The sequence below is a fragment of the Alligator sinensis genome, unplaced genomic scaffold (genome assembly GCF_000455745.1).
Source record: "Alligator sinensis unplaced genomic scaffold, ASM45574v1 scaffold154_2, whole genome shotgun sequence".
NCBI classification, from domain to species: Eukaryota; Metazoa; Chordata; order Crocodylia; family Alligatoridae; genus Alligator; species Alligator sinensis.
In genome coordinates, this window is record NW_005842528.1 from 772,581 (window position 1) to 793,701 (window position 21,121).

General features: G+C 38.2%; 1 protein-coding gene across 3 annotated transcripts in view; it reads left to right on the forward strand.

Moving 5' to 3' along the window:
* The window catches only part of CDK17 (cyclin dependent kinase 17), a 79,605-nt gene that overhangs the window by 52,977 nt on the left and 5,507 nt on the right, over positions 1-21,121 (forward strand). For all 3 annotated transcript variants that reach the window (XM_025213434.1, XM_025213435.1, XM_006031774.3), the window contains exons 4-13: positions 1,610-1,735; positions 6,414-6,470; positions 7,680-7,794; positions 8,040-8,134; positions 9,618-9,680; positions 15,446-15,569; positions 18,086-18,206; positions 18,750-18,847; positions 19,134-19,239; positions 19,822-19,864. In XM_025213434.1, coding sequence (XP_025069219.1) covers positions 1,610-1,735; positions 6,414-6,470; positions 7,680-7,794; positions 8,040-8,134; positions 9,618-9,680; positions 15,446-15,569; positions 18,086-18,206; positions 18,750-18,847; positions 19,134-19,239; positions 19,822-19,864 — 948 coding nt within the window. The remainder of the gene's footprint in view (positions 1-1,609; positions 1,736-6,413; positions 6,471-7,679; positions 7,795-8,039; positions 8,135-9,617; positions 9,681-15,445; positions 15,570-18,085; positions 18,207-18,749; positions 18,848-19,133; positions 19,240-19,821; positions 19,865-21,121) is intronic.

Consider the following 21,121-nt stretch of genomic DNA (forward strand, 5'->3'; position numbering starts at 1 on the left):
TATTTGCCCCCCCCCCCCCCCCCCCCCCCCCCCGGGAAAGCAGTGACTGGGGGTGGGGGGCAGGTGGCCCTCTTGCCCTTTGCCCCACTCTCTCCCTACAGCCTTCCTGCCACCTGTACCCAGCTCCCCCCCAGTCTCTGCCTCTTCCTCCCTCTGCCTCCCCTCTTAAAGTCAGATGCTGCTTGGGATGCTTTTTCCCACAGCACAGCACATGGAAGCTCAGCCATTGCCTGGCCATGCAGCAGTGTCAGCACTGCTGATTGGCCAGGCAGGGAAAGGAATTCTGTGCTGCATGTCCAAGAGAGACCCTAGCCAGTGCCAAGCTGGGCCTGACAGTATGGGGGAGGGAGGAGGCAGAAGCTACACAGTGTGGGGCACAGGGCCAAAATCAGAGCCATGGCAACTGCCTGCTCCCCTCTACACTTTGTATGCAAATATAGGACAAGGGGCTTTTCCCCCATGCTGATTAAGGGGGGAAACCTCATCTTATATTCAAGTAAATACAGTATGTTATTTGTTTCTGCTTACGTCTGCCAAAAGTTAAGTAATTTTCGCTGCAGTATACCTGGTTTACAATGTACTTTTTGTTGTTGAGCAAAATTTAATGAAGAATGTAATTAAACAGAAAACCTCACATATTTTACTCAGCTCAGCTTTCTAGCCAGCGGTGCCCAAACTTCCAGCCCTGTGGGCTGAACTAGGAGCGCAGGGTTGGTCTACAGGGTGGGTCAGATCCCGCACTGGGCTGGCACACGGGGTCAGTATGATCTAATGTACTGGCCTGACCCTGCATGCCATATCCAGATGGGCACTTACCTAACAGATAAGTCCATGGATTTGGAAATGTGGCAGCAAGAAAGTTGGCAATTAATGCAGCTACCATTCCCCAACTACAAAATTTCCAGACCCCAGGGAGCCCCACAGGCCAAACAGCATGGCTCCACTGGCCGGATCTGACTCGCAGGCCAGGGGTTGATCCACCACCATTCTAAAAGTTCACATAGCAAGAAGTACTTGAAACAGTAAATATGTCAAAAAAATAAATTTTACATTTTAAATTGTTAAGTATTTGATTCTTTTGATGGAGAAAGCCCTCTTGCTTAAATAATTTCATTTCTGGCACTACAAGGTGGAAACTGAATGTGTGTGATTAAACCTATTTCCAACTTATTTTAATAATTACATTTTAAAAAACAGAGGCAGGTTACAAAGTCTGAGATACCTTTATTCTTCAGAGAAAACACTATGATTTCATTGTTTGTATCCAAAGTGATTTCTTTGTCAATCTCAGATTCGCTTTTTTTTCTGCATCATAGATTATTGAAACAAAGTATTTTTAAAAGTTAACATGCTTTTACCATTTTTTTGGTATTTCATTCAACTCATTCTATTAAAATAGTCATTTTTCATATACCTGAACTATCTTTATCTTCCATTTTAGCAATTTGCTGAAGCATGTGGGTCATATATGTGATAGGAGAATGTAGCTTCCTGAAAAATAGTTCCCCCAAATTATTTTTAATTATAGAATAATCTTTTTTAAAATTTGCTTTATTAACCTGAGTTTCATTTCTGAATTGATATTTTCTTCTAATAATGTTCACTTTAGGATCTGAACAAACGTTTGTCGCTGCCTGCAGACATCAGAATACCTGATGGATATCTAGAAAAGTTGCAGATAAATAGCCCACCATTTGATCAGCCGATGAGTCGACGCTCTCGTAGAGCATCACTAGTAAGTTTTATATTATCTTGCCAAATAAACTTCTTCTCTTTTAGAAAGTCCCAGTTCCATTCACATCTTCACATACCATGCATGTATATTATATGTTTTTCTTACTTCCATTGGATTGAAGGCTTGATCATGCATGTTCTTGAGTATCTTTGACTCTGTGTTGAAATTAATGGAAAAGCTCAGCACCATACTGGCTAAAACTATATTTTTCCCTTTCAGTTTCCTTTTTTCTTTCTTTCTCTCTCTCCTTCCCTCTGTCTCTTTTGTGGACTTTTCTTCCCTTCATTTATTATTAAGGCCATCTATTGAAGTCAGAAACAAAAGTCACATTGGCTTCCATGTTACCAGCTCCAACTGTAAGCTCTTCAGACCAGATTGTCTCCGTGCTATGTGTTGTACAGTACCAAGTCTATGATGTTCCTAGGTACTATGACACTAATAATATTTTGTACCCAAGTCATCACAGACCAAAAGAAATTTGCACTTGGATTTTTTTACCATGTCAAGTTTTTGCTGTTCTTGCTGTTGTTTTGACATTGGTATTCTAGATATGCGCTTTGGTTAAAAGCAAAGGGAAAAAAAAAGAGGCCTATTTAGGTACTAAAGAATATTAGTTAATAAAAATGAAATACCATATAAAATTAGATTGAGTTAATTGTATTTTTATTTAAAAGGTTTTTGTGGGGAGGTGTGCATGTCTAATTGTGGTATAAATATGGTAAATCTTACTATTTTCTATTCCACTTGTTATAGTACCTCCTGTCTTAAGTAATAGGAAATAGACTATTAGCTCATTTCACATAGATCATCAAATATATTAATTTTTAGAGGTGTACAAAACGGGTCGTATTCGATTTGGATTCGGCCCAAATCAGGGGCAGTGATTTGATTCGTGGATTTGGATCACTATCCCCGATTCAATTCGGCCAAATCTGAAGATTCAATGCTGATTCAGAGAATCAACAATTCAGCCATAGACACAGATTTAAATGTTTTTTCTACATACCTTGAGGCATAACAGTCGCAGCTCTGAATACTGCAATGCTAGGATGGATGGAGTGTCCCACAGGAGCATGAGGAGGCCCCCACGTGCTCGGCAGTGAAAGCAGAAGTGGACCGGAAGTACTTCTGGTCCACTTCTGGGTCTGCTGCCAAGCGTGCTAGGGAGCCCCCCCGCGCTCCTGTGGGACGCTCCATCCACCTCAGCATCTCAGCATTCACAAGCCACCTGGTACCTTGAGGTATATAGAAAAAACATTTAAAGCTGTGTCAATGTCTGAATTGCCAAATTTTTCCGAATCTCTCTTAATCGATTTGGAGCGATTAAAGGGTCTCCTGATTCGATTCGGATTCAGAGATTCGGCCACCGAATCGGGCCGAATCTCCACCGAATCGAATCAGGGACTGAAGCTTCACACAGCCCTAGTAATTTTGCATTTGTTACTGATCTAATTTCAACTCTTACTGTAGAACCAGATCCAGAGAGCCTAATATCAACTCTCTGTGTCAGTTGTCAGGAGTACTTCTTGATGTAAAAACATAAACTGGACAGCTTTATAAAATCTAACTTCTTGATTTACCCTGACAATATTCTAGTTTCCTAGGTGTCAAATAAATAGGTACTTGTGAAACTATATAAAATATGCATGCTGGATTGATTTTAATTAGTTGTGCTGTATCTTTGTTTTAACTGTAAATATTGTCTTTCCAAATAAATAATATCCATAACCAAGCAATGAGTGCAGTAACATAGTTTTTCCCACTAGAGATTAAAGCTCTGTGGTACATTTTACTTGTATGCTGCCAGTATTCAGCCAAAAAAAGATCAATCTAAGTATTGGTGGCATACAGACTATTGAAAACACTGAGGCACTTTGTTTAAATAAATGGTTGTTTGAGTACTTTGTAGATTATTGACCATAATCATTTGAATAGTATGGTATTAGTGACATGCTAGCAATGACCAGTACAGTGCCTTAGGATCTTTCTCTTTTCTGATTTAATAGTGTACTCAAGTAACCTCTCTAGGTTTAGATTATAATATTTAGTTTGATTTTTTTTTTCTTTGCATCTGCATACCATACTCATTACATGCAAGTTGTAAAGCTCTCTAGGCTTAGTGCTGTCTTCTTTAGAATTAAACTAAGAAAAACAGTGCCCTCTAATGAACAGAGAGCACACATTTGGAATGACATTTCTGTTGCAAGGCTTTCTTTGTGTTTTTGTTTTGTTTTTGTTGTTCTTCTATATTTTAAAGATGTGTTGGGTGCTTGTGAGTCTAACATGAGAGATGCTAGCTGCGTTTGGTTTACAGGCATGCAAGTGCTGCATTTTCCTTCCTTTCTGTCAGTCTGCGTTGCTTTTTAAAAATGTACAAGTATTTTGTTTTCAGGAAGTTCAGTATTCTGGGCTTGTGATTGAAAGTTTACCTTGCTTGCAGAGTAGTAATTTTTTTCAAGGTTTAGTAGAAATTAAAAATTAAATGATGAAGAGTGGTTACCTTTTAGACTGAATTCTGTCCTCTTTCAAACATAAAACTGAGATTACTGCAAAATGTTAATAGTCATGTATAATAGTTCATTTACTGCTTTGACATGTACTAACAAGTGCAGTGTTTTATATGCAGTTGTGTAACATCTTGGGCACTTCTAGTGACTCATCAGGTATAAATGGAATTTCCAGTCGTGTATAGAAGTCCTAAGGTTAGACTTGTATTGCAGCATGTAAACTAATTTTATGATTGGTAAATAGTATAAGCACCCTTTGAAAATAAAATGAAAACTGGCTTTGTCTAGTAATTTAGGGAGTTTGACAGTTTTCTTCAGGGAGTGGTCTTCAGGTAAAAAAAAAAATATATATATATAGATAGATATATAGATATATATAGATATATAGATATATATATAGATATCTATATCACGGTGCAAAAATATGAAAGCAGCAAGTCCTGACTGTTACAGAATATCTGCCCTGGTATAGATGCATCTTTCAGTCTACCAAATGGTTGATTTCCGATAATGTTAGAGAAAAATTGTATTCGTCTGAAATGCTCTACAAGCTTTTGGTTGGAATGCATAGCTGCTTGCTGTCAAACTGTTTTTCAGAAGCAGTTTAATGTAATATTAAATTGGGTAGCTAATGATGCATGTTAATATATCTTCACAACTGTTAGAACAACTACATTTCCCTGATGCAGTGCTAATTCAGACATGCTTTGCAGGGAATGGAAAAAATGGGACAAGGTAAATCAGTGTTCCATGGTTCTTCATCCTGCTTATGCCTGACCTCCACTGTAGCAACATTCATGTCCTCTGGACACTGTTGTAATATAAATGACAAATGTACCCCCAGTTTTGTTTTCTGCATTTGCAAGATTGTTGACTACTCCGGACTTAATTCTCAGAATAAATGAGAGAGAAAATATACAGTAAAAATTCTAAAATGAGCCAAAGTGTATTCAAACTCCTCACCTGGATTCTAGCACAGCTACTAAACCCCCAGGATTTCTGATGAATTATCTTTTCTGAGTGTTTTAGGAACTTTCCAGGGACCCTAGCACAAGTAATTGGGATTCATTTTTTTTCTGCTGAAACAAAACTGGTGTTCTGAAGATTCACTCTCCTGTATATAAAAAGAGCCTCCCCAAAATGTAGTTCCTGTGCAAACTTAAGAAAAATATACATTGAGTTTATAAAGGAAAACTATATGCGACCTTAAATGCTGATGATCAGTATCTCTGTACTGAATGCAATGTATAATGTTCTTATGATTGAGTGGGCAAATGGAACACTGAAAATAGGTGCTGAAGCTGGTCTCATCGTTCAACACATGGTGAGGCTATAACACTGTAGGAAACACCCTTCAGGTAGGAGTACAAAAGGGGAAAAGCACACTGGAAGAAGAAAGTTAAGTCTGACATGGAGAGCCACCTTGATTAGAAATGGAAAAAGCAGCCGGACCTTGAGAGATGGTCTGGTTTAGACTCTTTAGTCTTACTGTTTGTTTGATTATTTATAAAGTCAAAACCCTGGAAATGGGTATGTTTTGATCCTATGCAGGCTGCATGCATTGTGCGAAGCTGATTTAAAATGGTAATATATGAAAATTACCTAACAGTCACCCCAGATCATTACTTTTAAGTATCAAATGTGTGAGTAGCAGAGGGGGAGAGAAAGAAGGCAGGAGAAAACAAGCCAAGGGATCAGGGCCTGCTATAAGCCCAAAAAGAGAAGAACAGATCTTTAAATGTTTTTGAGAAAAACAGCAGTTAGAGACACTGAGCAGGAAAGAGGTGTAGAACATTCTAAGATCATCCCACCATACAGAATATGATGTCAACAGTGATAAAATTAAAATAATTGAAACAATTTGGGAGGGGAAGGGTGGTAAGGTATTCTGAATTTTACCTTCTTCAACTTAATATCCAGACCTCCAAAGGTAGGTGATGGGTTGAAAGGCTGAGCTGTAGGATTTGGCATGGTATGACAAGTCCTTAAAATGATGTGCTAAAACAGTTTTCGAAGTTGTATAACATTGTAAGTTCACTTTATGGTTCAATGCTTTAAGATTTTCTGCGAAACAAAGTTTTGATTGTTGAATAGGTGAAATGTAAGTGAGATGTCACTCATTATTTTTATGTATTTATTGATTTATTTATCATCTCTTGCTTTTATTGCAGTCAGAAATTGGATTTGGGAAAATGGAAACTTATATCAAATTGGAAAAACTTGGAGAGGTTTGTATAATTTTCTTTAGGAGTCGCCTATCTATAGTGCTGCTGAGAATATATGCTTTATTTACTTCAAACTTAAAAATAAAAAAATTACCTTTTAAAGTATTTGTCCCTATAAATCCCCACTACATCTATGTCTCTATGAGTAAACTAAATATAAAATAATGTGCAAATTGCTCTTATACACACTGTATATTTGTAGATATTTTTTGTGTATGTAGATATTACAAATAAGAAGAGCATTGGAGCTTGAGCACAACAAAAAAACAGACTCCCTTACAAATTCTTTTTGGACAGTTGCTATCAAGATCTGCAGTGTACAGTAAATAGATGCTATGTTCATAGCTGCTGTGAAAAGAAAGAATGGGGAAAATATTGTGTTGCTTGATATTGCAATAATGAATCCTCTCTTTCTCAGATGTAATGTTTCACTCATTTCCAAATGCATCTGGTTTAATTTGCCCCTGTTGTATATTAGATGGCTCTGTTACATGGTGTAATGTTACGCATCTCTGGGGAAAATAAGTGTCATCATCAGCACTGGTACAGATGTATGTTATCCCATTTGTATTACTGCCTAGCGCAATGAACAATGCAAGTTGCAGACTATTACCCACAGTTGAAAGTGCAGCATGGTTTATATTATGTATCAGTGATTTCAGTGTTCTGTTGACGAAGGAAACCCCCTTATAATAATGCAAGATTATTTTTTAGGAACCTTTGAAATTTACAAGCAAATACAAAAAGGTGTGTCAGGAAAAATAATTTCTTACTTTATTTTGTGTTCCGTAACTATTTTCATGCAAAATTGAGTTGTAGGGTGAAAATATCTTCATTCTGTTAGATGGTCTGTTCTGCACATCCCTAAAAGCAGTCTTAATGTTGGAAGATACCCAAGCTGGCTTTTAAATCAAATTTGTCTTCTTGACAGGGTAAATTATCCTGCTCCAGCTGCTAGATTACTACCAGTTCACAACCTAGTTAATTTAAAATTGCCTTGGGTATTAGTACTCTATACTGAAGTCATTTACATACTCTCAGAATCTTTTAACCTGATTTTCAGAGTTGGAAAAAGCAAAATGTGGCACCAGTTATGAGCCTGTCTGGGTTTTTTTTGTTTTGTTTTTTTGCTTAGTAGGTTTTTTTTCTAATTGGACTTTCTGTAAATGGAAAAGTTTCATGTGTGTGTTTTCTCCCCCTATTACTACCCAGGGTACTTATGCAACAGTATATAAGGGAAGAAGTAAATTGACAGAGAACTTAGTAGCTCTAAAAGAAATCCGACTGGAACATGAAGAAGGGGCACCATGCACAGCCATAAGAGAAGGTAAGGAAAAGTGCAGTACAGTCTTCTCCACAGTGTGCCTTTAATAAGTATAGTTTTGGACATTTACCTGCTTGTATGCAAGGCTAACTGTGGTATGAGATCTTACATTCTGAAAGGTAGTTCTTTGAATTACAAAAGAGTCTAAACAAAAAGCTTGTAAATTTGAATTATTTAATAATCAATTTGCTATTTAGTATTTTCTGATCCCATTCTTAAGTTCTAATTCTATTTTTTTTCTTTTGCAGTGTCATTATTAAAAGACCTAAAGCATGCAAATATTGTTACATTGCATGATATTGTTCACACAGACAAATCTTTGACTCTTGTTTTTGAGTATCTGGTAAGTATTAATACAATAATCAAGCTTTATATTTAGTGTATCTATTTAGAAAGTGTTAATTATTCTTATTGTAGAAACACAAACATAATTCTATAATTTTTCTTTAAAATACAAGACTTAGTAGTCTTGCTGCCATGCTTTTGCTTTTTCTTTTTTTTTTTGCATATGCTGCATTAAGTCTGGAAAACAAATATTTTCTTAACCAAAAGTTAATTATATCATAATATGCAAAATTAGAAACATGGGATTGGAATGGTCTGGCTCTAGTCCCTTGTATACACAGGAAACAGTTTATCCAAAGAGTCCTAAGCATTATCCATTCCTGTACCTCATGCAGCAGATAATGAAAACACATGCAAGCCACCCTATGGCCTGTCAGACAGAGGAAGAAAGACTGGCATATCACCAGTGTCCTGCCACTCCAATGGCAGGAAAGTTATATGGGTAATGTGTGCTCAAATCCCAAGAAGAGAACCAGACTTCACACGCAGGCCTCAAACCAGCCCCAACCCTTCCTCACAACAATTTACTAATCTGACTTTGGGAGAGAAATTTCCTCCCACTCCCCAAATCTGGCAATCAGTTCCTTTTTGACAGAACAAGATACTCTGCCAGGAGCACCAGCATGCTTACAGTCAAAACTCCCACCTTTCACGGTGGTTGGAAAAAAAAAAAGAGAGAGAGAGAGAGCGCCTTCCAGGCCACTACAATTGATCAGCAGAAGTCTCTGAAGTGTGGGATTGTTTAGGCCCCTCCTAAACAAATAGTTCATTTTCAGTTTTAACATGACATTTGTAAATACTTCCAGTCTACGTATCACAACTGCCTACTACTGATCCAAGAAAACACCTGTCCAAACATGTTTTGTCAAATTCTGAATTGTTTGGCGTTTGATCTTTTGTTTTCAAAGTTGCACTGTAAGTAATTTAATGCCATCTAATTTAGGAAATGCTCACCTGCATGAAGGACATGAACTGTAGGAAACAGTTGGCTGAGAATATAACAGTTATGCACCAAAGCACTTGTATACATAATCAAAGTCATGACACGTGCGCCATTTTAGCCTTTTTCATTCCACATTACAGATATATTTACTGAGCATAATCTAACTATATCTTTGTACTGTGTATGGAATCGATTCAGGTAATTAAAAAAAATCATGGTAGTTGATTTACTACAAAAAAACTTGGTAGTTTTCCATGTAACTTGAAAAGGAAATAAACTTCAACTTAATTACCAACTTTGGAGGAGGAAGAATGAATTTAAAATGCAGTATAATTAACAGAAATAGCTGGGAGTTTTCCATGTTTAGGTATTTAATATTGTGATAAAATATCTCAAAATTTTCTGCAGAACGAGGAGTCTTTTTAGGGAAAAAAAGCAAAACGTAAGATATCTGACAAGATTTTTGTCCATATGCAGATAAGATAGTCACAAAAATTATATTAAGCAGTGGTGACTGTTTGGTTTCTTTTTTGGACAGGACAAGGACCTAAAGCAGTACATGGATGATTGTGGTAACATCATGAGTATGCACAATGTAAAAGTGAGTGTTTTGATAACTGTTTGATTTTTTCAGAATTTTTTTTCTGATCATGTAGAAGTTACTTTCTACATTTTAAGGTTTTAAAATTTGTTTTTCACTTAAGTTAAAAAAACCCACGTGTTTCTTTGCATGTTTGGGCCTATTTTATTTAAATGGGAAGTTGGATCAAGCCCTTAGGTCAGTTTAGCTTGGTTTTGAATTCTGAACAACAGAGATATCAAGCCAATTATTTTGCTGAATAGGGCTTTCATTAACTTATAACTTTTTCTTTTATAGAGGAAATTAGATCACTGTAGCTAAGATTACTGCACATTTGTCTGCTATTTATTTTTGCTCTTCTTGAAATAGGAAAATAAAATGTACAACTGCTGCTCTCATCTGACTTCCCAGAGTTTCCGACTGGTGTTTGTTGTATTCATTTGTTGAGACAAGATTGTAAATTCTTTGCGACTTGAGTTCTCTTGTAATATACTTGTGTAAGACAAGACCAGGGGTGGGCAAAATACAGCCTGTGGGCCTGATGTGGCCTGCCAGCTGATTGTATCTAGCCTGGGGGCAGGAGGTCATGAACTCAGGGGATCTGGCCTGCAGGCAGCTGGAGTCTCCAGCTTTGGCCACTGGATGGTGCCAGGCGAACCGACCTGTTTCCACCACACCAGGTGGGAGGGCAGGGCTGCTGGTGACATCAGCTGTGGAACTGGGCAAATGCCCCATTCCCCACCCAGAACCTGCCAGCTGTTTCCACAGCTGATGCCAGCACCTGCCCAGGGCTGCTTCCAGCACATTGGGTGGGGGGTGGTGTAAACTGTGGATGTGGCCAGCAGGTGAGGATTGGAGCATGCTACAGCTCCGGACAGGGTGGGGGTTGGGGCATGCTTCAGTTCTGGGTGGGCTGGGGATCAGAGCGTTCTGCAGCTCCAAGCAGTGTGATCAGGTGGTGTGGAAATAGGGGCAAAAAAGAGAGAGAAGTGTGGCCCTCAAGGGGGTACTGAAACTTAAGTGGCCCTCCAGCCAAAATAATTGCTACCCCTGACTTAAAGGGGTGCAGGGTTGAGTGCTACTGAAGTAGCTCTGGACTTCCAGTTCAAATCATCTGGCCTATATGAAGTACCGGTAATTTAGGGTAGCCTCCAGTTACAAGTACTGCCTGTCAGATATTTTGTTATTCAACAATTTTCACCCCGTGCCTCATGCTTGAAATGTTACAATTAAGGAAAAAGAATATTCATGTCTTCCTTTATTTGGACATGTAGTTGATCAGAGGAAACTCTTATTAAGCCAGAACTCTGCTCTAAACCTGTACATGTGGCTGGGCCTCATGGTGAACCATGAGAAATAATCCTTTATTTCATCACAGACAATAGAGTTAATAGAAGCAAAATAGACGATCAACAAACTCATAACTTCAAGATAGATAAAAGACTCCCTTTTAATTTCAGTCCTGATAAATGGGACATCCCTTTGCTAGACAATGATGCTAGAGATTTATCTGGGATGGAGTGCTTTGTGCACCTGCCCTTCAGATGTTTTTTCAGCACTCCAGCAGGATGTATAGCAATGGACATTTGTCAGCAATATGCTACAAAAACAAACCAGGGTACTCAGTCTTCTCCTACATGTAACAAAGCAATCAAGTTGTAGAACTGACACTGCCTACAGGCTGCTACTCTTTAGCCCTGCACCTAATACAAGTCAGCAGTGAGTTGGCAGTTTTTCTGATAAGCCAAAATCTTTAAACAGCTATGATCAGTGTCAGCACTGATTCCATATTCTGTCAGTGGAGGTATCTGTTAATAGATATGTTTCCACCAGACCTAGTGCAAAGTGTCTGAATTTTCCTGCTCGGACAAGCATGAGCCCAGGTTCCACCTTCTTGCTACAGTGAAGTTGAGTCAAAAATTAATTGAATATGAAAACTTCCTTTCTCATATCAGTATTCTTTGGATCTTCCTGATTTCTCATACATTTTGGCCACCTTCACACTTATCCTTCCTACAACATAAAAGGTTTAAATGCATGTATGATTGCCATGGAACTAGCTACGTTGGCAACTGCTGTTTCATTGCAGAGATTAAAGCGATAACTCATCATGTTGCACAATGTTATCCGCTTCTGGCTATAACTCTTGCACATTAAAGCTTACTCGAGCAAAATCTTTAGTCTGTTTCCAGTGTTCCAGTTTCTAGGATCTGCACAGCTACAATAAGGAGAAAGACTCTTACAACTGTAAAGCATTATTATAGCATGAATAATGGGGTGCGTCCAAACAAGAGCACATGTGCGTTTCCCCAGGGAAAATAGCAGCAGCATATATTTGTGAGGCTGCTATTTGTCCCCAGGGAATGTCCCTGCATGTGTGCTCTGGTGTGGAGCAAATTGTCCTGGGTGCTGGCCCCCAGTAGCCTTACTTGGGATCTTGGAGGCCTCCAAGAGCTCCAGCAGCAGCAGTCTCGGCACATGGACCCTGGCTAGCAGTCAGAGCATGGCTCTGTCTGACCACGCTACAGTTTTGGGCAACATGCTGCTGCCACATGTGCTACGCTACTTTCTGTTGGCGCACTTTTATTTTTTATACCAGGATTTCCCAGTATCTAAATTTGGCTCCATGCTGTAAATATGCAGCGTGGAGAACCAAACCATGTGCACAGAGTGCATTTTGCACCAACTCAGAAACCTTTGAGGATCCGTAAAGCACCCATGCACACTTATGTGGATGCCCCCAAAGAGTTGAAAGGGACTTTCACTAGGCCAACCTCCTCCACAAATTCAGGCTTTGTTATTCCTAAGCCATTCCTAGCTGTTTATTGAAAACCTCTAGTAAAGGACACTCTGCAGCTTCCAAGGCAGCTTGCTCCATTTTCTTGTTGTTGTTAGTTGAGGAAGTTTTTCCCCGGCTTTTACTTAAGTCTGTTTTGCTGCAGTTCAAACCCGTTGCCTATCATGATCCAGATTTGTCTGCGACTCCTAGTGCCATATATTAGAGAGCAGTGCTCCTGTCTCTGTTTAACTGATTTTCTTAGCGCTCATTCCTGCAATCCTGAAAACACTGCTTGCCAGTCACCCACAATGGAATCAAAATCTTCATGGATTTTTTTTCTAAGAAAAAAGGTTATTTACTGTAACAGGACAGTTTGCTCCTTGAAGGGTCAGTTGGAAGGCCATCCTGCTCAATTAGTAGTCCTACCTTGAAAACTAACAAGTAATTTTAAAATGAAATGAGTGGCTCAACTGAGTAAAAGGTTCAGGTATGACACTGGCCCTTGCAGTAGTCCTTGAAGTAGAGAGCTGATAGTGTTAGCCTAGGATGGACAGAGGAACCGTTCTGTATGTTTTGACTAGTTTTACACTGCAGAAACAAATTGTAATGGGATGCAGAAAAGGCTTAGATTGGGACAGTGAGACTATTCTGTGCTGGGAAACCACCTCAGCTGCTTTACGTGGAAGGACACAGCCAGTTACGCTTACCTTACAATTGTAGTTCTTTAAGATGCTGTACTCAATGTTGATCCTATGATCTAACTCTCCCCCACAGCATTCAGATTTCCCACCTAATGTGGGCCTTATGTTGTAAGAGCTGGGAGCAGCTGGGACCCTGCCCTCAGTTCTATGCAATTCATAGGAGCTTGAGGAGGTACAGGATGTGGCCCAGTGGATATTGCTATCCAAAAGATTTTAATCTTATGTGTAAAGGGTATGTGCATGTGGGACCTGTTGTGACTTCCTAGGTCATTGAGTCAGTCCCCTGCTGTTGCAGGCAACCAGGCCATAGAATCCCTTGCATAACTTAAATCACTTCCATCTAAAGGCAGTTAGGTCTTTGCCCCATTGCTTCCACTAAAAGGCTTGATCCACACTAACTGTTACATATATCAAAGAAGCACATTTACTGAAGGGTCAGTAACAGTTGTCTTGTGCACTGAGATGACATGTCTGTCTCCAAGGAAGAGTGCTTCCTACATCACTTGAGGTGCCTTTAGTGGCCACCTGACTGCCAGCCCTGGGACAGCTGCTAAGAATAAACCTCACCCTTGTTTTGGTTTGTGTGCGCCAAAGGCTGGCAGTTATGTAGATTAAATGGCTCGAGAGGTCCCAGTTTGTGCAGCCCAGAACAGCAGAACACAGCTCTCAAGGTCTCTCATCCCTGAAGACCGTTTTGGGTATTGGAACGCTTGCTCAGGATCCCTCTATAGCACTAGCTAATTGTTGGGCTTGGGTACACATGGACAAGGTGTGATTAAGCAGGGCTTGTTTTCCTGATTGTGGCAAGGAGGAAGACAGTATAAATGTATGCTTACAGTCGTGTAACAATATGGGTGTGAGTAGGTGGTGCAAGGCATATTGCTGCATAACCTGCATTTTTAACAAAGGTGATCCCAGTTCCTCTGGTTCTAGGGCACGTAAATCCCATTGTCATACAAGCAAAATAAGATAAATAGATATAAACAGCAGTGCAAGTGTGTCTGTGTTATGTGAGGAATGTACTGGTGCTGTCATCTGCTACAAAAATAATTTGACATGATAAAAATGTTTATAACAGTTTCCCAGTGTATCTCCCTCCAAAGGTTGTGGACAAATGTACCTTTAACCACATTAAAAGTGGGGGAAGAACATGTCCGCTGTTATAACTGTTATGCCTGTATGCTCCTGTAGCAAAAGAAGTTAATTAAATCACTGTGATGTTTACCCATGTTTCATTCAGGATGAAGTTGGAGCAGTGTTGCTACATTTTTATCAGTAGAGTAATATGCAGATGTAACTGTTACAGTGTAACAGCATGTATCACTATAATTTGATGCCCATAATTATAATGTCTCTATACAGAAAGTGCCTAATTCACAACGAATCTGCTCTACAGAAGTATCTTTTCTGTATTTCCAGATCAATTACCTGCTGTCCACTATAACTAGCCAGAAGCATCAAGGGTGGGTCTTTCCTTTACCCCCATACATATGCAGGGGTAATTGTAGAGCATTAATTATTTATAAAATTCCATAGTGCACCGAGTAGGCTGCTTAACACTAGACTTTTTTCATTGTGCAGCTGCTCTTTATGTAAAGCACTAATACTCATTAACATGTAGCTGCTGGTTGTGGTTTGCCAGCTTGAAGGAACAGGAAAAGGTAGAGCATGACTGCATCTTCATTGAGTTATTAATGCAAAGGGAAAAGGCCAGAATTAGATTGGAAACTATAATGTTAGATAATGATACTAATATTCCCCATTGATAGTTCTCTGATGTTTAGAGGTAAAATCAAATTGTATCTTCTGGTTTTCTCCTCTATTGCCTTAGAATAAAATAATTGCCATAGCTTTGCACAGTGGAATAGAAGAACAGAGTTGCATTTAAAAAGAGATCTAGGGCAGAAGGAAAGGTCAGTTTGGTCAGAGAGCATCGTGTGGAAAATCATTAGTGTCGTTAGATATGCTAGTAAATGCTTATTTAAACAGCTCCTTGATTCTCTTCTGTGAAACAAAATAAATCTCTCTTGAGATCTTTGAGTTAAGTGTTGCATTATAATGTTATATTATCTGGGTGGCATAAATAGGCCTTACATCTGTAAACAGTAGTTATGATATTCAGAATACATTAGCATGGGAAAGTGACTTGCTATTTAAGAAGGCTTTTGTCTCGCTTGCAATAGAGCAACATAATTGCTCTTCAGTGGCCAAAAACCTGCTCTTGTGGTCAGTGTAACATGCAGCATTGTACATTTATCCATTAACCTCTTTAAAAATCTAATTTGTATTAATGTTTTCTTTGTTAGCTCTTTTTATATCAGATTCTGCGGGGTTTGGCATACTGTCATAGGCGGAAGGTGCTACATCGAGACCTAAAGCCACAGAATCTACTCATTAATGAGAAAGGAGAATTAAAGCTAGCAGACTTTGGTATGGACTGAAATTCTTGCTTTATTTAATATTTTCTTTGACTTACCTTCATTTCCAAGGTTTTCTTAATACTGTATTTTATCTGGGATTCTGCAAGGTTGCAAGTGCGTTTGTTCACATAGGGGACAGAAAGCTAACCACTGAAAGCACACAATGACATCGCTCCTTTGTGTATCTCCAGACTGTAAATGAAGCCAAGATAGTGTTGTTCTGACTAGCTTTATATGGCTGGCAAGATCCTGCCTTTGTTGTTATTGCTTGGGTACTGAGAAATGGAAAACCATACTTTATCAATAGACAAGCTCCCTTCTGCCACTGGAGTTTGTGACAGCTCTGATACCTTTAGTATACTGTACCCCTGATCTGTCCCTGAAAATGGAAACTCTTGGAAAAAAAAAAAAACACACATTTGGTGTGAATGCCCCTGTTAGCCAAGCCCCTGGGAGCAGTTAATACATGTGTTTAAAGTTATGGGAATATTTTTGTTTTTCCAGACTTGTCATTTGACTTTTTGAAAGTCATCTAGCTACTTCTGTTTGCTTCACTTCCCTTAGTTAACAGTTCTGTTGTTTAACTGCAGTGGGTTTTTGTTTGTTTCCAGCTAAACACTTCCTTAAACATTGAGAGTTTATTCTGTGCCTTATGTTAGCCACTGTATTATGGTCTCCTCCATCTTTCCCTCTCTGACACAAATTAATTATCTTAATATTAAGAGAGTTGGGGAGGAGGGTGCACAAACAATGTATTTGGTTGTATTAACTCTCATAGCCATTTGAATATGTTCTATTTGCCATTCGAGTTTTGTGTATCATTTTTTTGTAGCCTTCTCCCCACTCAGAGCTGATAACGGCTCTTGTACCTGCTTTATACTTTTTCAGTTGATATTTTAAATTAAGGAACTTTTTCCTATCTGATATGTCACCATATATGTCCACTTCCAATCGTTGTGGGTTTTTTTTAATTTGTCCCAGGTAACTTGTACCATATTTTCAGAATGAAGTGGTTTGGTTATAACTCAGTCTTTTCTTCTCTTTCTTTGCCCCCCCTCCCATGCATTCTCAGCAGTGGCAGCCATTATTAATGCATTTTTTAACAGTAATCAAGCACTTCTAACACCAACTTTCCATATGTAGGATATGATCAGAATTCTACCCTTCACATTTTTATGAATTTCTCTAGATATTGATTAGTCCTGTATGAATTCAGTGTTGGGCAAGTGTTGGGCATCAAGAAATATTCCACAAACCACTGTTTAACCAATGATGGTTCATCTAGAGAGGCAAGTGGCCAGGGGTTGAATGCAGTTATATATTTGTGCTGCAGATAGACTGGTTTCTGTGTCTTGAACTGGAATACATATTTTGGCTGATACAGGTGGTTCACGGTCATCAAAATGGGAGCAAATGTTCACGGAGAATGTATAAAGTTGAGATTTAAGAGTAACTTTATTAGTGTTTTTGTAGCTGGTACTACAGTCTTTATAGGACAGATAGCTGCCTTCAGCTTAGGGCCCGAGAAACTCCAATAAATTAATCTTGCAGAGTTGTCCGATAGATCACTGTTGTGTTGTCTGAGGAGTGTTACCTATATCCTGAATTGCCAAGCAAATGGGGCCTTTTTAAGCTATTGCTGTTTGAAGGGTATAGCTAGATGGAACAATTATCATTATAAACTGTTCCAACCTGTTATGCCAGTTTTAGCGGAGTTAAACCCCTGGAACATGGTTTTATATATAACTATCCAGAGATCAGCTAGATGAGAACTTTCATCTATGTATATGTTGATGTCAAAATGTTTGTATACAAGGTTAGAACAAGGTATCCTATCATCTGGGTTCTCATTGTTTGAGTAGACTTGACTTTTGAATGATTCAGTAGTTTAAAATGCTATACTTAAGTAGTACAAAATAATTCACATTACAGAATGACTGCACAGTTGCGATACTGAATATATAAATCTAACTTGACGTGATAGTATTGTATTGTATCAGTCCATTATAATTTAATGTTCCTTCTTAAAGTCTTGGTCAAACCCTATTTAAATAATTTAGTATAAGCTATCATTCAAGGGTTGTGCTGATAATTCATTTATAGTCTGTTGCCTGGGTTCATAAACCATTCTTCTGTTATAATTTACAGTATCTTTCTGTATTGTATTTTCAAGATTCTAAAGAGAAAATCATTTTTTGGAAACCATAAGGATTTAAAAATAAGGAAAAGTATACTAAGCACCATCATAACTCACACTGGCCAAGATACTCTATACTCAGGAAAAAATGCTTACCTCATATTTTATCAGTATTATTTCAGTATTTTATCAGTATTATTTCATTCAAAGTTAAGGTTGGTGTGTTGTGAATGGCCAATGTTATTCCATTCATGTAGAAAATCTTTGTTTTGCATCCCTTAAAACTGCTTGGCTAAAAACAAAAAAACCAAAAGAAGCAGAAACAAAAGTGTGTAGAAGTAAACATAATTAGGAGAATTGCATAACTACATTTTGTTGTTTTTATGAAGGTTTGGCTAGAGCAAAGTCCGTTCCTACAAAGACCTACTCCAATGAAGTTGTCACATTGTGGTACAGGCCACCTGATGTTCTTCTTGGATCTTCAGAATATTCAACTCAAATTGATATGTGGTATGTTTAGTTTTATAATTTTAATTTTTGCTCCTAGTTAAGTAAAGTATTATACATGTCAGCAAATTCCTGTAGCTCAATATTATTGTATCACTACTCAGAAGCTTCAGATGACTTCTATAGGGTTACATTTAAAATATGCAGTCAGTGGGGAGTATTGTTCCTACTTTTTGAAGACTAATGAAAGTACCTTAGGCTTCTGCATGGGAGGGGGGTACGAGACATAGCCTTGCTTATGTTTTTGCTGACTAAAATGCCCAGCAGTGATACTGAATATTTGCATCTATTGTGACATGGTTGTATTATATTGATTAAAAATTTACTTCAGAAGTCAAGTTTACCAGGCATTCCCTGGCTTTATGTGCATATTTTGCTTAATCTAGGTATTGCAGAGGTTTTGTTCAGTAATTGTCAGCCCTTGGTTTTACTTTTAATCTCTTACAATGTTTGCAACAGAGAAATATGTTTAATGGCAAAGCTGAAAGTTTAAAGAGAGTTTATTTTTCACTAATTTATCTTTCTTTTTTCTTTGTGTTCATAAAGGGGTGTTGGATGCATATTTTTCGAAATGGCTTCAGGAAGACCTCTCTTTCCTGGTTCAACTGTTGAAGATGAATTGCACTTAATTTTTAGACTTCTTGGTAAATTTAATGTTTTTAACAGTAACATTACTCTTCTGAAAATGAATTTTTTACTATAAAGGACAAGTCTCCTCTTTAATGAGGGGAAGTTATTTTGCATTACATGTAGCTGAATGAAGATGTATAAACATACTGTTGCTTATTTTGTACACAATTGAATCTGTACAGCAAAGCAAATTGACAGAAGTTTTTCTCTTCTCTATTTTATGTTACAAGGTCAAATGCTAATTTCCGACCTGTATTTATAATATAATCTGTATGGATTCGGTTTCTTCTTTGAATACAGGGACTCCATGTCAAGAAACATGGCCAGGAATCTCTTCCAATGATGAATTTAGGAACTACAACTTTCCCAAATACAAGCCACAGCCTCTAATCAACCATGCACCAAGGTAATTATGATTCATTATTAAAACTTTTGCACCTGCAGTGGCTACATGCATTTGTACATGTGAATAAGTTTCCATATGTACTTCACTGTTATATGTTAAATTACGTCCTTTAAAAGATCACTCGTCTTTCTGTAAACTGATATTAATAATGGCTTCTGGCTGAGATTAATAATGTGAAATATGCCATCAATGAATATCTGATAGTTTTGCTTACTACTGTTAAAGAAAATGAGATTCAGTTGCTAATACCTTCCTAAAGGAATATTCATACAGCCAAGTACATATGGCTGTGTCAGGCGATAGAGAAACAATTCAAGGGTTAGGGTATTTTTGTCCATTAATTTGCCATTTATAACTTGTACAAACTATGTATTTACAGCAAGTCTTTGAGATACCGGGATGTCCTGTATCCAGGTACCTTTTACACACACACACACACACACACACACACACTCCATATGATTTCGTTAATTCTTAATTACATTCTTGTTTTGAGATCAGTATCATTTTATGCAATTGACAGCATTTTAACTTTGCCTTTATAAATATTTCCATTGTTTTTTTTGTTGTTGTTATTTTTAGGCTAGACTCCGAAGGAATTGAATTGATAGCAAAGTTTCTTCAAGTAAGATGCCTTTTATGTTTTAAAATTTTAAAAATCCATATTTGTGGTTTCTTAATGAGTTATCAAAACCACAAAATCAATCTATACAGAACTGTACAATGGATGATGGGTTAATTATGGGTGGCTGAACAAGTGACGGATAGATTCCAAAAATTTGGGGACTGATGTCTGAATAGTTTCATTTTTCTCTTCCATGCTTTTATAAAGTAATGTTTAAATCCAGATGGGTAATTCTCACATGGATTGATGGTTAAAGCTGAGCTTAGAAGACTTGCACTTGATAAATGTAAAGAATATAAATAATGAGTCAGACTAAAGACTTAGAGAAATTGAATGTATAAGAGAATATTTAGGTAACAAATTACCTTTCCATATAGGTTATGCATATGGCTTTGCATGTACAAATTTCACTAAGTAATGTCTGTGGCTGTGAATACACTGTTTAGACTCTGTCCCTGAGTTCAGGGAGCAAAATGGGTTGCATGTGCAGCATCATAGGAAGCTATTTTAGGAGTGAGCTGAGTTCTTAAGTTAGGTTGCTGAAGGGTCTGTTCCAAGTTGTTAGTTCTAAGGCAGGACGTTATAAACTGCCTGCTGTGTAAGACAGTGGGCAGATATTATTCCTACTTAGTTACAGCCTGTAACTCAAAAATCCATACCAGCCTGTCCCTGGTTTTTTCACCTGCATATACTGAAAAGATAGTATTTGGTGCCCATGCTTGACGATTTTTCTTGCTTGCTCAACAAATTTTCTTGGTGAAGTAAACACTTCCTTGTTGTTGTTGTTGTTTAAAAAATTACAAAGAAAATCTGGCAACCACACTGTTGTGGATTAAGAACATAGTAAGCAGGGCTCCTGATTTTCTCTGTTTAAAAATAAAAAATTCTCTGATTAAAACCCCCCAAACCCGCGTTTTAATTTTTTGATTAAACCCCCCAAATCCTCACCAGGACCCCTGCACCAGCCATGTCACCATGGAGTATAACACTACACTGCCAGCAGCACAAGTAATAGACCATGGGGGGCCATGCTGCCCTCACCTCCTCCAGCTGCTTGTGCGCTGGGCCACAGCTCTACCCAAGAGGGGAAGTGGAACGGGGGCAGCATGGATAGCCTGAGGGGAGCGGAAGCTGTAGCTAGGCCATGGTGGTGGTGTAGAGTCCCAGCCTGAAAATGAAAAAAGTAGTGGCTTGTGGCAGGAGGAAGTGAAGAAAACATGCCCTCTCCCTGCCCCCCCGGTCCATTATTTCTCACTC